We start from the raw sequence: 15,190 nt of genomic DNA, 5'->3' as shown, positions 1-15,190 counted from the left end.
CACAAGAGGCGAAGAGGGAAGAGTACTAGAAGATTGAGGCTTGATTCTTCTCAGTAGGTGAGACTAACAAAATCATTTGAAATCTCTGGGCTTCAAAGAGATGCTCAAAGTTGCAAATGAGAAAGTTTAGTAAGATCCCATGGTACATTTAATGATTCTTTCAACACATCACTTCTGAGCAGTCTATTTTGCCGTCAGCTCTGTGCTAGGCACTGGGGCAGAGATGAACAAGACATGGTCTCCTGGCTAGAAATGCTTTCAGTCTGGTAAGGAGACAGGCAAGCAAGCAATGATTAAAGTATGCAGAACACCTTCCAGGGGCTCCACTTTAAAGGTGAGGAGAAAAATCGAAATCTAGAGGCTCACAGGAAGTTAAGGAAGAGTTCATTATCTCCAAAGACAGAAATTTGAACTTTTTCATAAGCTGAGGGGAAAGAAAAGTGAATTAGAAGATATCCTAAGGACAGAGAGAAGAGACATCTCTTCTGGAACTGAAGGAAGAGGGATGCTCATAGTAGCCAAACAATGTGGGAGGGCAGAGAAATTGGAGGAGTGGCTGACAGTGGCTTTGATTTTTTTTTAATATCTTTATTTTATTTATTTATTTTTATGTGATGCTGAGGATCAAGCCCAGGGCCTCGCATGTGCTAAGCGAATGCTCTACTGCTGAGCCACAATCCCAGCCTAGTGGCTTTGATTTTTATGGTGAAGAAGGTGTGCCTCTTTCTACAGAAATCACATGATGTCTGGCATCTTAACTTCAGCTCTCCTACCTGTCCACTCTTATGCTACTCAGAACATTAGGCTTTATAGAGTAATTCAGCTGCATTGGTCTTCCGTCTCCACAAGTCTGTAAATTCCTTTACCTTGAAGCCTCCATAGCAACCAAATCTCTCTTCCCCTGGCTTCCAGTTCCCATTTGCTCTTGGTTCTCACTGTACCTCCCTTCCCTTTTTCTTAGTTTCTTTCATGGATGTCTGTTATTCTGTCTGCCCCTTAGGATTCTGTTTCATGTCCCCTGTAAAACAACGATCTCTGCATTTTCATCTCCAGCCTTAACCTTTCGTCTAAGCTCTCCCCTCTCATCTGCAACAATTCTCAGGTTTTGGCAGCTCCAACATAGTTATCATAGCTTAAAAAAATTGTGGGATCATTGTTGATTCCTCTATTTCTCTCTGCTGCCAATTGGTTCTCATCTGAAGATTTTAACTCTAGTAGCCTCACTTCCTCTTTCTTAAGAGCTTCATTAGTCAGTTAACCCATCTCCCCATCTCCGACAGTCTTTTTGCATCTCTTCTGCTCCTTCTTTACAGCATTCTTATTCTATATTCCCTTTACTGGGAGTGCTTTGGGGCCCCATGTCAAAGCAGCTCCTTAAGGAATCTACTAGGGGAATCCCAAGACACAAAACAGGAGAGCAAATTACATTTCATACAACAGAGACCGTGTAATCTTGTCCAAGTTAAGAGATTCATGGACAGCCTGAGTCAGTTTCTTTCCCTTAAGGATGAAAACCCTCTGGTCACATTTGAGGAGGAAGAGTATGGGACCCTGAGCATCTTCTGGGTTGCATTTTCTCCTCATCTTTTTACCCTAACAGGTACCACCTCTAACCTCACTCTTCAATTCCACTCTCCTCCATTGAATTCTTTATAAACCTTGGCTACAAGGGTTTTTACCACCTCCCTACAAGGGTTGTCTGGCCCTCACCCAACCTCAACAACAGTACATTTCCCAAAGTCTGTGTTGTGCTGTCTAAGGCAATGCCCGAGGATTTGTCAGAAAGACATTCCAGGGATGGCTTTGGAATTTCAAATCCATTTCTTTCTGAGTTCTCCCTGCAGTATGAATTTACAGATACACCTCTTTTTCTTCTGAGTATTCAGAGGATGGGTGTAGTAATACCCACACAAACACTGATTTCACTAAGACTTTAAACCTATAAAAAGGAACAAAAACATCTCCTAACTCCTCCACAATTTATGAAGCTTTGCTGATCTGCTGGGTAGGTAGTATTAGTAATAGCAAAATGATGGCTGCCTAGTTTTCCTGAATGTTTCCTGGGACCCCAGACTTCAGAACTAAAACCCTGAAAGTTCCAGGCAAACCAGGTTGAGTTGGTCATCCTCTAGTTGTTAAAAGAATAGAGTCTGGAGAGTTATTGCCTGGGTTCACATCCAGCTCTGCCATTTACTAGTTGTGTCACTTAATCTCTCTGGGTCTCAGTTTCCTCACTGGTAAAATGAACAAGATATTTTTTGAAGTCAATATATATATAAGCATTTAGAGAACTTCCTGATATGTGTTTCAACGAGGGTTTACTATTCTTTGTATATCGTGTGTGAGTTCTTTTTTTTTATTAACCTTTATTTTATTTATTTATTTTTATGTGGTGCTGAGGATTGAACCCAGGGCCTCACACATGCTAGGCAAGCGCTCTACCACTGAGCCACAACCCCAGCCCAATGTTAGTTCTTTTTATGATCACATCTATCACCAACACCACCAAATTGTGCTTCTTAAGAAAAAGTGAGCAGGCACATTACTGAATAGTGTATCTTAGTATGTATTCCCTTAATTATACAAAAATCTGGTCATTGCATTGAAATTACTGCTCTAAAACCCAATTACATGTTTAGCTTTCTCCATCTTTTACCTATTCTCTTTCACTAACAAGCAAAGCTCCAGCAAATTCTGTGTCTCTATGGTGGCTCTGAGCTTGGAGCTCCATGAGCACTCCAGAGGCATGTTGCTACTCCTGCCCTCCACAAACTCACCTTCTGAAAGAAAAGTAAAATCATCCTTTATAACACTGGGGACAAGGCCAGGCAGGAGGTGCTGTAGCCGTCTAGAGGGGCTGAGGAAATGACCAGTCCCTATAGCCTGCTGCTGACTAGAAGTCTTTCTTGGCCACTTCCTTCTATCCTGGGCATAGTATGCCCAAGAGCACAAGTGAGGCCATTATTCCTGGCTGGTTCCTCCCTCCCCAGTGAGCCCTGCCTAGTCCTCCCAGTCTCCTTAGATCACAGATTCTTCATATTCTTTCTCTTCCTCCTAATAAAGAGTTTCTTTTCTTCAACCTTTCTTGTTTTACCTCTAGCCATCACTATTTTCTCCCCATCATATACCACATCTACTTTTCCTCCTAACCTTTTATTCAACAATCAAATGCCTCAAACATCACAGATAGACAAGTATCTTGTGAATTTACATTTCACACACAGAAGACCAAGAGCTCCTTGAGGACAAGGAATGCCTTGTCCATCTGTGTAGTTTCCACAACACCTGGTACTATACCTGCCTGTAGCCCAAAGAAATAGATGCACATACATAAAGAGAGAGCTTTTCATCACAAAATCCTCAGGTCCTAAAATAGAATTAGACTTTCTTCCATTATCATTTTGTTCTAACAGTCTCTATTCCACACTCCTGGTACCAGCCCAGGGCTGAAACTAATGGATGAGGATGGAAATACCAGCATCTTCAACATCTCCTACACCAACTTCTTCCTGGTAGGTTTCCCCAGACTGCAGGAGTGGCGGCCCCTCCTGGTCCTGCCTTTTACCTTCCTCTATGTGACCATCATCTCTACCAATGCCCTGGTCATCCACACTGTGGTGGCCCAGCGGAATCTGCATCAGCCCATGTATGTGCTCATTGCTCTGCTCCTGGCTATCAACATTTGTGCTGCCACAGCTGTGATGCCTAAAATGTTGGAAGGCTTTGTGCACTATGCTAACCCCATATCACTCCGTGGCTGCCTGAGCCAGATGTTCTTTATCTACTTCACCCTCCTTCTGGACTACAATCTCCTGCTAGCCATGGCCCTGGACCGCTACATGGCTATCTGCTACCCACTCCGCTATATTGACCTGATGACTTCCCACCTGCTGGGTGTGCTGGCCATTTTCGCCCTGACACGGAGCCTGGGAGTGGCAGTGCCCTTGGTGGTGCTAACTGCAAGAGCTCAATTCTGCCGGACGGCAGTGATTCAACACTTCACATGTGAGTACATCGCACTGCTGAGGATAGCTTGTGGAGACTTGACCTTCAACAACCGGTTGGGGTTGGCTATGCGGTTGGTCACCGTGATCTTTGATCTTGTTCTGCTGGGAACCTCCTACACCCGCATCATCTATGTTGCTCTTCGGATCTCTTCTAGGGGAGCCCGGGCCAAGGCCTTGCACACATGTGGCTCCCACTTACTGGTCATCCTCACCATCTACCTCTCTGGTCTCTCCACTTCCATTGTATTCAGAGTGGCCAAGACTGTGTCTCAGGATGTTCAAAATCTACTTAGTGCTGTATACTTGCTGCTCCCAGGAGTCTTGAATCCTCTCATTTATGGGATGAGGACTAAGGAGATCCGGCAACATATAGAAAAGATGCTCTGTGGAAAAGAATCACCTCAGGAGGCTGGAGAGAAGCCAAAGAGGTTGCAGAACACCAGAGTGGAGAGGGAATTGCCAGGGTAAGAGAACTTCATCAACTTGGGGAATTGGGACTGTGACCTCAGAAACAAGAGATAAACAGGCAGTACTCAGAGACAAACTGGAATTTCCTGAGCAGATTTCAGATTCAACAGCTGGCCCATTGTTGGTAAACCGTGGCTTGTTAAATTCTTAGAATATTTTTGTTGTTGATGATGATGATGATGATGTTCTTTTTAGTTACACATGACAGTAGAGTCTATTTTGCAGTTCAGTTCATGCCCAGGGTCCCCAGTCCAAAAGATACTCAGACCAGATCTCCTCTTGGTCCCAGTCTGATACATAGACCAGAGCAGACTCTACCCTGGGGAGCTCAAACTGAGCCAAACATCCAAGTCAAAACTCTTAAGGCCTCAAGGATGACCTGAGGCCTCAGACAAGTTCCTTCCCTAAAGCCCAAGTGTAACCCCAGGACCAGACTAGATCGAGACCTGAGTCTGACCCAGGTCAGGCCATTCTCCCCATGGCAGCCAGTGTGATCTATCTAAAAGTTACTCGGTAGCTCCTCAGGAGATTAAAGCAAGAGGCTCACTTGATCTCAGGAGTTCAGGGCCAGGATGAGCAACATAATGACACCTTATCTCAAAATTGAAAATAAAAATAATATAACTCCCTTGCTTAAAAGACTTCCATGGCTCCCTGTCATCCATCTATTGAAGAGTCTCCTTCAGGGATGTCCCAAAAAGAGGCTGTGGTGCCTACACATTGCACAGAGACATCTGTGAACCAGGCATTTTTTTTTCTTCCTCTCTCAAATGATCATTAGTGAATTCCCCATGAGGCCATAAGTATAGTCTGGGAGAGAGAAGGCATATAGTAGGCAGGAGCTGGTAACATGAGTATTTCAGCCACCTCATGTAACTAACTTGTGCTTTCAGTGACTGCTTGAGCCTTGATCTTGTATGTACCACTTGTATATACCACTATCATTGGGCATGATTCACATTTCAGACACATAGTAATTTGGTCACCTACAATTAAGTGTCTAGTCTCTACTTTGGCTCAGTAGCTAGTCAAAAGCTGTTTCTCAAAAGGAGAATACAGCCAGATGTGGTGGCACATTATGTAATTCTAGGCTGAGGAAGGATGCCAGGTTCCAGGCCAGCTTTAACAACTTAGTAAAATCCTGTCTCAAAATAAAAAATTAAAAGGGCTGGGAATATAGCTCAGTGATAAAGTGCCCCCTGTGTTTAAACCTCAATATCAAAACAAAAACAAAAAAAGAAAAGTAGATATCCAGAGGATGGCAGAGCTTTGCTCAAAAATCCTAAGGGCTTTAGCTGTGATTTACCTGTAGAAGCCCAAATCCCCAAGCAACATCTCCATCTGCCACTGTCACTTCAATCATCATCAGATCTGCTGAATCATATGGCCCAAATAACAGAGCAGCTTGCACAACAGACCAGACCTGTGGCAGAGCCCTCTCCTGTTCTGGGCCTCATTCAAAACTAGAAGCTTTTCAGGTCACTTGGTAAACAACCTAGAGTAGTTCAGTGAAAGGAGGATATTTTTGCCTCAAAATTTCAAGGAGGCTCACCAGGTGTTATATCTCTTTCTTGGTTGTGGGAAGGATCATGTGCAACAATTTATTCTTTACCTTAGAAGCAATATCTCAACATGCTTTATTCCACTAGAAAATTTGCTGATGCAGAAAGCCCCTAAACTCTGATGAGATTTATTCCCTATCCTTTTGAAATGTAACTCTCTTACCAATAAGTCTGGAGTTGTCACTCACAAGTTCCAATCAACATGTCATCAATACATTGGACTGGTGCAATGTCTTATGGATGGCAAAGCTGATCAAAATCCTGTGTTAACTAAATTATGAGATAGGGCTAGTGAGTTGATAATACTCTTAAAGTGGGGCAATGAAGGTATGTTGCTAGCTTTGCAAGCTAAAAGCAAGATGGTGGTTTTACTAAGGGGCATGGAGAAAAAAGCATTTGCCCAATCAATAGCTGCATACCAGGTTACCGAAGGATATGATGATTTGTTCAAGCATAGAAACCATATCTACTTGGAATCACACCCCAAATAAGCTTATGATAATGAGGTAAGAGAAGAAATAAAGATAAGTAGAAAGGAGACCAAAGGAAAGAAAAAGACTAGTTGTAAATCTAAAAGCCCTATAATCAGACTTAACTTACCAGATCTGTTTTTTCCTCAGGGTCTGTCATACCCAAATTTCTGAGACAACTACAATTTAACTCATTTAAATTCACTCATCTATGAAAACTGCCTCATTTTGATTAAAGTATTAAGTGCAGTTAGCTCACACAATTATTCTTAGATTAGGAAAACCAAAGGGAGATGTATTTTCAGAAACCTATATTATCGGTGCATTCTAAAAGTTATCTAGAAAGAAGACAATGCCAACCTTAAGATCTTGGAAGACCAGCCCACTATAAACATCTTTTGATTTATGATCAAAGAACTGAGTTCACCAGACTGATGGTGTTCCCACTTAACTTCCTATACTCATCCTTTAGAAGATGAGCTGAGGATCCCCAAAGCACTCCTTGCTCACATTCTGCTCTGAGAATGTGTATCTTCACTTTTCACTAATAAAACTCTTCTTCTTTGTTAAAACCTGATGTGTCCTTAAGTTTCTTTCTGTGGCATGTCAAGAGCCTGGAAGGTCCAAGTAGTCTCTCTGCCTCTGCAGAGACCTCCTCAAACTCCCTGACGTGACAATAATCCATTGTCATTTTCCAAGATGATTTCTATGCAGCCTAAGGGGGTGAGTTGGATGAGGACGGGGTGGGAATCACCTCTCCTGAATAGTTTATGTCAGTGGTGCCTCTATTCTCTGCCATCCTTCCAGGAATGCAACAATTTTGGTTTACTCTTTTCTTAGTGGCTTACACTTGGCTTTTCGCACTATTACACTTGGCTTTTCTCACTCAGATCAGAGAACCAACATGGGGATTCTGTCAGTTGCTGAGCAGGTCTATTCCAGTTCTGCATTCCAGAAGTGGAGAAATAACACAGGATGGTTTGGGGGACCTCACCAGACCCATTATGAGGTCAAGAGTTTCCTCAAAGCAGATTTAAGCTCCTTAGATAGGGTGGCAACAACAACAACAACAAAATATCATCAGAATATAGGGCTTCAGTGTTCCTAACTTCATCAGGATTTCCCCATATGTTGCCATTTCAATTTTTAGGATTCCATTCACTCCCAAACAATGTCCTCACTTTGACAGTAAATACCCTATCAGGTTAGGAAATAAACTTTGCAATTCAACCACTCACAGGGTAAGATTCTGAGTCTGATTTTCAGCAATCTCAACTCTGCAGCTACAGAAAATAGGTTTCTTTCGGGGAAGACTTAACCATTTTTCAGGTCACTCATGCACCAACTGAGCTGGAACTTCAAAACCCGGAGCTCATCCTTTTCCTATTTTTTTCCAGTAAAATTTGAAGCAAACAGCTAATCATCTTATACTAATTTGAGAAAAATGTTTGAAGGTCACATATATGGTCACTCAAGGCCTTGCCTTTAAGTATCCAATGGTTGTACTTTGTTTATCTCTATTGTCACATCATACCACGGACTATCAGTGCTCTCTTTGCTTCTTTAAATAAAATTTTTAGGTCCTTTAAATCAAATCAGATTAAAGAATCAATTTCAGAAACCCCAGAACCAATTCAGAAAACTCATTTTTTTTTTAAATAAGCTTTTATTTTTTTTTTAGAATTTTTTAATGTTTATTTTTTTAGTTTTCAGCGGACACAACATCTTTGTTTGTATGTGGTGCTGAGGATCGAACCCGGGCAGCACGCTCCCGCTCGCTACCGCTTGAGCCACATCCCCAGCCCCAGAAAACTCATTCTTAAGAGTCTGTTCCTCCAGAACAATTCTAAATGACTGGTTCCCCTAAAATCAATCTGTATTAATCAGGGCTCTTCAAAGAAACAACCCAAAGGATATGTGTGTATATCTATATCTATATATATGTCTACATAGATAAAGATTCAGAAAGAGGCTGATGCTGCGGCTTGAGTCCAAAGACAGCCCAGAGGCACAAGTCCTTCTTCTGGGACCTCAGTCTTTTGTTTTTCTTAAGGTCTCCAACTGATTAATAAGTAAGTCACCTACATAATGAAGGGTATTCAGCTTTACTCAAACTCTTATCAATTTAAAGGTTAATCTCATCTAAAAAATATTTTCACAGCAACAATTAAACTGGTGTTTGATCAATTATCTGGGTACTATGCTCTAGCCAGTTGACAAAATTAACCACCACAGATCCCTAGGCGCAGATCCTAAGCCAACCCAAGTGCAGAAGAAGTGCCCCAGCACAGGGCCATTTTGCAAAGACTGAGAGCTCTAGAAGTTCATGAAGTCTTTATCCAAACACTAACTGAACATATGCTAAAGAAATAGACCTCTATATACATGATAATGAATGATCCCTGCAAAAATAATTCAGAAGAGTTTCAAAAACAGAATGCTACAATCTTCAACATCAACAAACAAAATACCACAATAGCAAACCCTGGAGGAGGAGAATCTGATTTCCAGAATTACTTCATTATAATTGTCACATTCTCAATTTTCAACAATACACAAGGCATACAAAGAAGCAGAAAAACATTCAAGGAATAAGATCAATTGACAGAAACTATCCCTAAGGAAGCAAAGACATTGGACTTACTGAACAAAGACATAAAACAACTACTCAAAAAAACTAAAGGAAAACATGGACAAATAAGTAAAGGAAATCAGGAAAACAACGACTAAGAAAACCAGACTATCAACCGACATAAGAATGACTAAAAAAAAAAAATCTAATTCTGGAGCTGAAAGGTACAATAACTAAAAGGAAAAATTCACTAGAGAGATTTAATAGATTTGCAGGAAGGATAATCAGCAAGCTTAAAGATAGAACAACTGAAATTACTGAGTCTGAGGAGTAGAAAGAGAACAAAATAAAGAAAATTGAACAGAGCCTAAAGCAACCTGAGAGCCAACATCAGATGACCCAATACATGAATTATGAGAATCCCATAAGAAGGAAAAGGGCAGAAAGATTATATGAAGATAAAATGGCCAAAAACTTCACAAATTTAATGGAAAACATGAATGTATAAATCCCAAAAGCCCACAAAATCCCAAAAAAGGATAAACTCAGAGACCTATGCTAAGATATATTATAATGAAAAGCTATTAGAGTGGCTATTATAAAAAAATATGAAAAATTAAGAGTCATGCTTCACTGAGAAGTTACTATGCTCTCCTACTTCAACAGTACTTGGATAGAACCTGGTGGTTGATCCCAACCCTACCAGATCCCCATCCCAACAGCTGCTCAGAGTCAGCAGCACTTCACAGCACTCTTAGACACCCCAGGCTTCCACTCAAAGAGCCATGCCTCTCCTCAGCTACCCAACATGATGACCACACCCTCTTTTCAGAGGCACCAGAACTATCACCAAGAGGCTGCTATCAACCTCCAGATCCACATGGAGCACTAAGCCTCCAATATCTACTACTTTGACCATGATGATATGGCTTTGAAGAACTACCAAATACTTTCTTCACCAATCTCATGAGAAGGAACATGCTGAAAAACCGAAGCTGCAGAACCAATGAGATGGCCAAATTTTCTCTCAGGATATCAAGAAACCATACTGTGATGATGGAGAAAGGAAGCTAAATGCAACAGAATACATGTTATACTTAGAAAAAAGTAAATCAGTCACTACTGAACTGCTATTGACAAAAATGCCCCCCCACTAGTGTGACTTGAGACTCATTACCTAAATGAGCAGGTAAAATACATAAAAGAATTGGGTGATCATGTAATCAACTTGTACAAGGTAGGCGCCCTGGAATCTGGCATGGCAGAATATCTCTTTGGCACACTTACCCTGGGAGATAGTGATATCAAGAACTAAGCCTTAGGCTGACTTCATTATAGTCACAGAGACTTCCCTGGTCACCAAGGCAGTGTACGCATTTTGGAGTTACATTTAACTGTCCTATAAGTTGCACCAAAACACCCATTAATTTCTTTAATTGTACCATTCCTTTGAATAAAGAAACTTGGTACCATAAAATAAATAAATTATATGTATATAAAAAATTAACAAGTATAGATGAGAATGTAGAGAAAATGGACCCCTTGCATATTGTTGGCATAAACATAAAACATTGGGCTGGGGATGTGGCTCAAGCGGTAGCGCGCTCGCCTGGCATGCGTGCGGCCGGGGTTCAATCCTCAACACCACATACAAACAAAGATGTTGTGTCCGCCGATAACTAAAAAAATAAATAAATATTTAAAAATAAAAAAATAAACACAAAACATCATAGCTACTATGGCAAATTTTGGTAACTACTCAAAGTTAAAAAAGGAGAAAACAATCCAAATGTTCATCAATGGATAATGAATTAAGAAAATATCTACTTATCTACACACACAAACAAAAAGAAATACTATTCAGCTCCTCAATGTGTGTATATAAATGTATGTTAGTATAAAATTCATTGTGTGTACGTGCATATATATATATATATACACACATACATACACATATACATATATGTGTGTGGGGGGTATTATATATACAAATATATATTTTTATGAATTATTATTATTATGAATGTTATATATATATTCAGCCTTTAAAAGGAATGAAATTCTGATACAAATTACAACATGGATGAACATTGAAAATATTATGCTAAGTGAATAAGCTAAATACAAAAGGACAAATAACATATTACATGTATATGAGGAACCCAGGACAGACATGGAAACATAGAGTAGAACAGAGGTTACCAGAAACTGAGGGGGAGGGGAGAAAGAGGAGTTATTGTTTTTATTGGTACAGAGTTTGGAGTGATGACAAAGTCCTAGAAATAAGTAGTACTGACAGTCTCACAACATTAGGAGTGTACAAAATGGCACTGAAATGTACATTTTAAAATGAACAATATGGTAAATTTTATGTCATGTGTATTTTACCATGGGGGGAGGAATATACTAACATTAGAATTCTATATTGAATATACTTGTCTTAAAGTCTCCTCCCTAGACTTGCAAAGAACAGAAAATGTTTTTTCAGACTTGACTTTTGTATGAAAATAAATAAATAAATTAACCTCACACAATCACTTAGAAATGTTTATCTTTATTTCAGAATGGACCTCATCTAGATAAAGGTCCTATCAGCACTTTTGGTGGGTCATCACTCAGTTTTGCTTTTAGGAACCCACCACTGAAAGCAGCAAAACTAAGTCTCTTTAAACACATGGAGATCATCAGAAAAGGAGTGCTCTAGAGGGGTGACAAAACCTCACTAAATCACTTCCTATTTCCAAGATGACTTCTTTCTCATTCCTAAAACCTCTACTCTGGTCCCAACACAGCAATATTTTAAAAGATCATTATCTTAATAGTATATAGAAAAAGTACTTTAAATCAATTACACTTTTGTTGCAATAAGGTCCAGCAAAGCCTTAACATCTCAAGCAAACCCACTACACCTATCTATGCTCAAGTAGTTTGGTTATGGAAGACGTGCTGGTCTCTTCTAAGCCTTTTCTCAGGATCCACACATGAGGCACTCATCTTTGTTCTCCAAAGAGCACACCATGGCTGCTGTGTTCCTCTCCTTCTCTTCTTCCTCTTTTGATACCTTTTCCTTATCTTTTAGCTTCTCCTTATTTAGAGTAAACTGAATAGGATTAGCTGCAGGTCTTGTCCTTAAGTAATACATCCCAGTTTTCAAACCCTGCAAGGGAAGTACATACAACTATTAGGAAAGATTAATGTTTAAAATACATTCCTACATGTCTATCAATTAAACAATAATGTTTTAAATTTAAAAATACATTCCTATAACCAGGACAAACTCTTCACTAAACTTGCAATTCTATCTCCTCTATGAAGTACTCCCCCAAATGCTTATTAGACAATCAGACTGCTATTGTTCCTTTCACCCTTAAAATGTTTACCTCTTTGGGTAATTGTTTACCTCTTTGTTTAATTGTTTTTACTTTTAAGTATATGACTTCCAACTGTGCCCAATACAACATATCTGCCTTAAATTAAGGACTAGATTATGTCTTCATATAATAGACTCTAACAACTCTGAGGATGAGGATCACCACATTCAATTCAGTATCACCAGCACCAGCACATAGTAACTATTCAATAAGAGTCGATAAGAGTTACTATGCTGTTAAATAAGAAAACCAATTGATAATTCTATATAAATACTTATCATACTGCCAAGGAATAAGAATACATCCAGAATCATAAGACTTTACAGTTAGCAATGGGGGAAATAATTTAGCTTTTACAATGTAAATAAAGTGGGGAAACAATGGATATTTTTGAATAGTGGATTGACATACGCAAAATTTTACTTTAGAAATGTTAACAGTGCACAAAATGGACTGCTACAGAGATACTACAGCACAGAGATCAGTTAAGAATAATGGCAGATAAAGAATGAAATAATGGCACTTGCTAGAAATAGACAGAAGTAGAGAACATTATGCTAGGAAAAATAAGCCAGTCTCAGAAAGTCAAGGATGAACTTTTTCTCTCAAATGTGGAAGCCAGAGCAAAATAAGAGGAAAGCAGGGGTGAGGTAGGGGTAAGGAATCTCAAAGAACTAGAGGAGAGATCAGTGGAATAGAGGAAGGGGACTAAAGGAGAAGGAAAGATGGAAAAAGGAGGAATTGTGGAATGAAAATGACAAATGAAACTGACACTATGTACATACGTGAATACATTACAGTGAATTCTACCTTTATGTATAACCATAAAGCACCAATTTACAAAAAGAAAAACAGTAAATAAACAGAAGGAAAATCATTAGAATAGAGGAAAAGGAATGTGAGGGTAGGGAAGAAAAGAGGAAATACTAGGGACTAAAATGGAGTAAATTATCATGTATGATTGTGTCAAAAATGAACCCCCCCTATTATGTGTAGCTATAATGCACTAATAAAAACATTAAAGAAAAGAAAAATGGCAGTGGAAAAGGAAATAAGATATTCAAGAGGCAATACAAAGGAACAACCAACCTAAGTAACTGCATGTACAGTCAAGGAAGGGAGGACCATAAGTAATTCCAAGTTTTCAAATCTAAGAATGAAATAATCCTAACTGAAACAAAATCCAAAGTAAGAGCTTGATCTGGTACAAAAAAACATGGGTTAGATTTAACACACTGGATAAAAAGTGAAACTTCCAAGTGGCAATATTCAGTCAGTGGCTAGAATATAAAACTGTTCCAATTCCCAAATATCCCAAGTTGGCAATTAAGTCCTCCTTGATTTCCTCTACCAACCTGCTTCCAGCCATAGAAGTGCATACTAGTGAGTTTGCCATAGTTAGGCTCAGCAATATGTATGTTCAAAGACTGGCTTTGATCGATGAAAGCACCTCTCTCTGCTGCCATTTTGAGAACAGTTTTCTGAGAGATTTCCCACACAGTCTTATAAAGTTGCTTAAGGTCATCAGGAATTTCTGGTATGTTCTGAAAAAAGGAAACCAAATGTTTGTACTACTTCAGTTAAAGAAAGCAGTATGACTACCAGAATAACAATGCAAGGGTCTGGACTTCCTGACTACTCTGACCCTACTATTCATCTTATATCATATGATATGATCTTCATCAAATTTGCCAAAACCATTTAACTCTTCTTTAGAAAATCCAACAAAACCCCATTAACCAACCAAATATCAATCTGGTGGTGGTAATTTAAGCATTCATCTTTAACTGGTTTATGGCCAAAACATTCATTATTCTAACATCATTTTAAGAAAGGAAAATTCAGAGCTAAGCAGAACTAAATGACCCTTGAATTTTGCAAAAAACACAAATATTCAGAATTGTAACTCACAGCAACATGATCAAAGGATCTGCAAACTCCAATTTGAGTCTAAATAAATCAGGTTATCTTTGGACAAGAATTAATTTGTGTTAAAATACACAGATTCTGTCACTAAAAATAGAAGGGTTATAGGACTCTTTATATGTGTGCCAAACATACCAATGTTTAGCCAGAGCCCTCTCTCCACAAAAAACATTTCTTGATGCTCAGCTGTAAATATTTAGTTTACAAACACAATTTGATGCCTTTTGTACTACCAATTCTCTATCATGCTTCTTTTTAAGTTTAACTCCTTCTTAATTTCAGACTTTTTATTAGTGAGCCCCAAATTTTGAGGCATTCTGGAATCACCTAGAGAATCTTTATGCTTGGCTCCTACTTCCAAATATTCTTATTTATATGATAGGACAGGAGATCTAAACTTCAGGATTTTAAGTTTCCCAATTATATACAAATAATTCAGAACCTCTGCTTTCTATTATTGCACAAAAAAACAAGATAAAGATGTGAATACATGCTATTTAAAGGTGTGTATAACCCTAGCACAACACAGAGATGAACACAACAAGTAGCCGTTTCTCATCTCCATTGTCTGGCATAAATGAAGAGGCACCAAAGTGTTCATCCTAGCTCCTGAGGAGCATGTTTCATTCTCATTCTATACCTGAATAGAGCCATTGCATGCAATAATCTGGTTTTTCATTTCTTCATTCCATAAACCCCGCTCAGTAAGATCTTTCAATAAATGAGGATTTACAATCTGAATGAAAAAGCAGAAAAAAATGTGAATAAATAAATGACAGAACCTACATTAGAACACAGGCCTACAACTCAAAGT

At 39.1% G+C, this 15,190-nt stretch overlaps 2 protein-coding genes and 1 pseudogene across 2 annotated transcripts in view; 2 read left to right on the top strand and 1 right to left on the bottom strand.

Moving 5' to 3' along the window:
• Positions 1-3,455: 3,455 nt before the first annotated feature.
• On the top strand, positions 3,456-4,475 carry LOC107160519 (olfactory receptor 52Z1P-like). The gene has a single exon (XM_015507183.1). It carries the CDS (start codon positions 3,456-3,458, stop codon positions 4,473-4,475), a length of 1,020 nt encoding a protein of 339 aa, XP_015362669.1.
• A 5,412-nt stretch (positions 4,476-9,887) lies between these two features.
• On the top strand, positions 9,888-10,495 carry LOC107156948 (annotated as a pseudogene).
• Positions 10,496-11,613: 1,118 nt separating this feature from the next.
• Positions 11,614-15,190, bottom strand: part of Rrm1 (ribonucleotide reductase catalytic subunit M1) — a 33,093-nt gene continuing 29,516 nt past the window's right edge. The window contains exons 17-19 of the mRNA XM_015477529.2: positions 15,017-15,112; positions 13,806-13,994; positions 11,614-12,236 (exon numbers count right to left, since the gene is read on the bottom strand). Coding sequence (XP_015333015.1) covers positions 12,048-12,236; positions 13,806-13,994; positions 15,017-15,112 — 474 coding nt within the window. The 3' untranslated portion in view covers positions 11,614-12,047. The remainder of the gene's footprint in view (positions 12,237-13,805; positions 13,995-15,016; positions 15,113-15,190) is intronic.

Source organism: Marmota marmota, unplaced genomic scaffold (assembly GCF_001458135.2).
Source record: "Marmota marmota marmota unplaced genomic scaffold, marMar, whole genome shotgun sequence".
Taxonomy (NCBI): Eukaryota; Metazoa; Chordata; class Mammalia; order Rodentia; family Sciuridae; genus Marmota; species Marmota marmota.
This window is presented reverse-complemented; position numbering and strand designations above follow the sequence as displayed.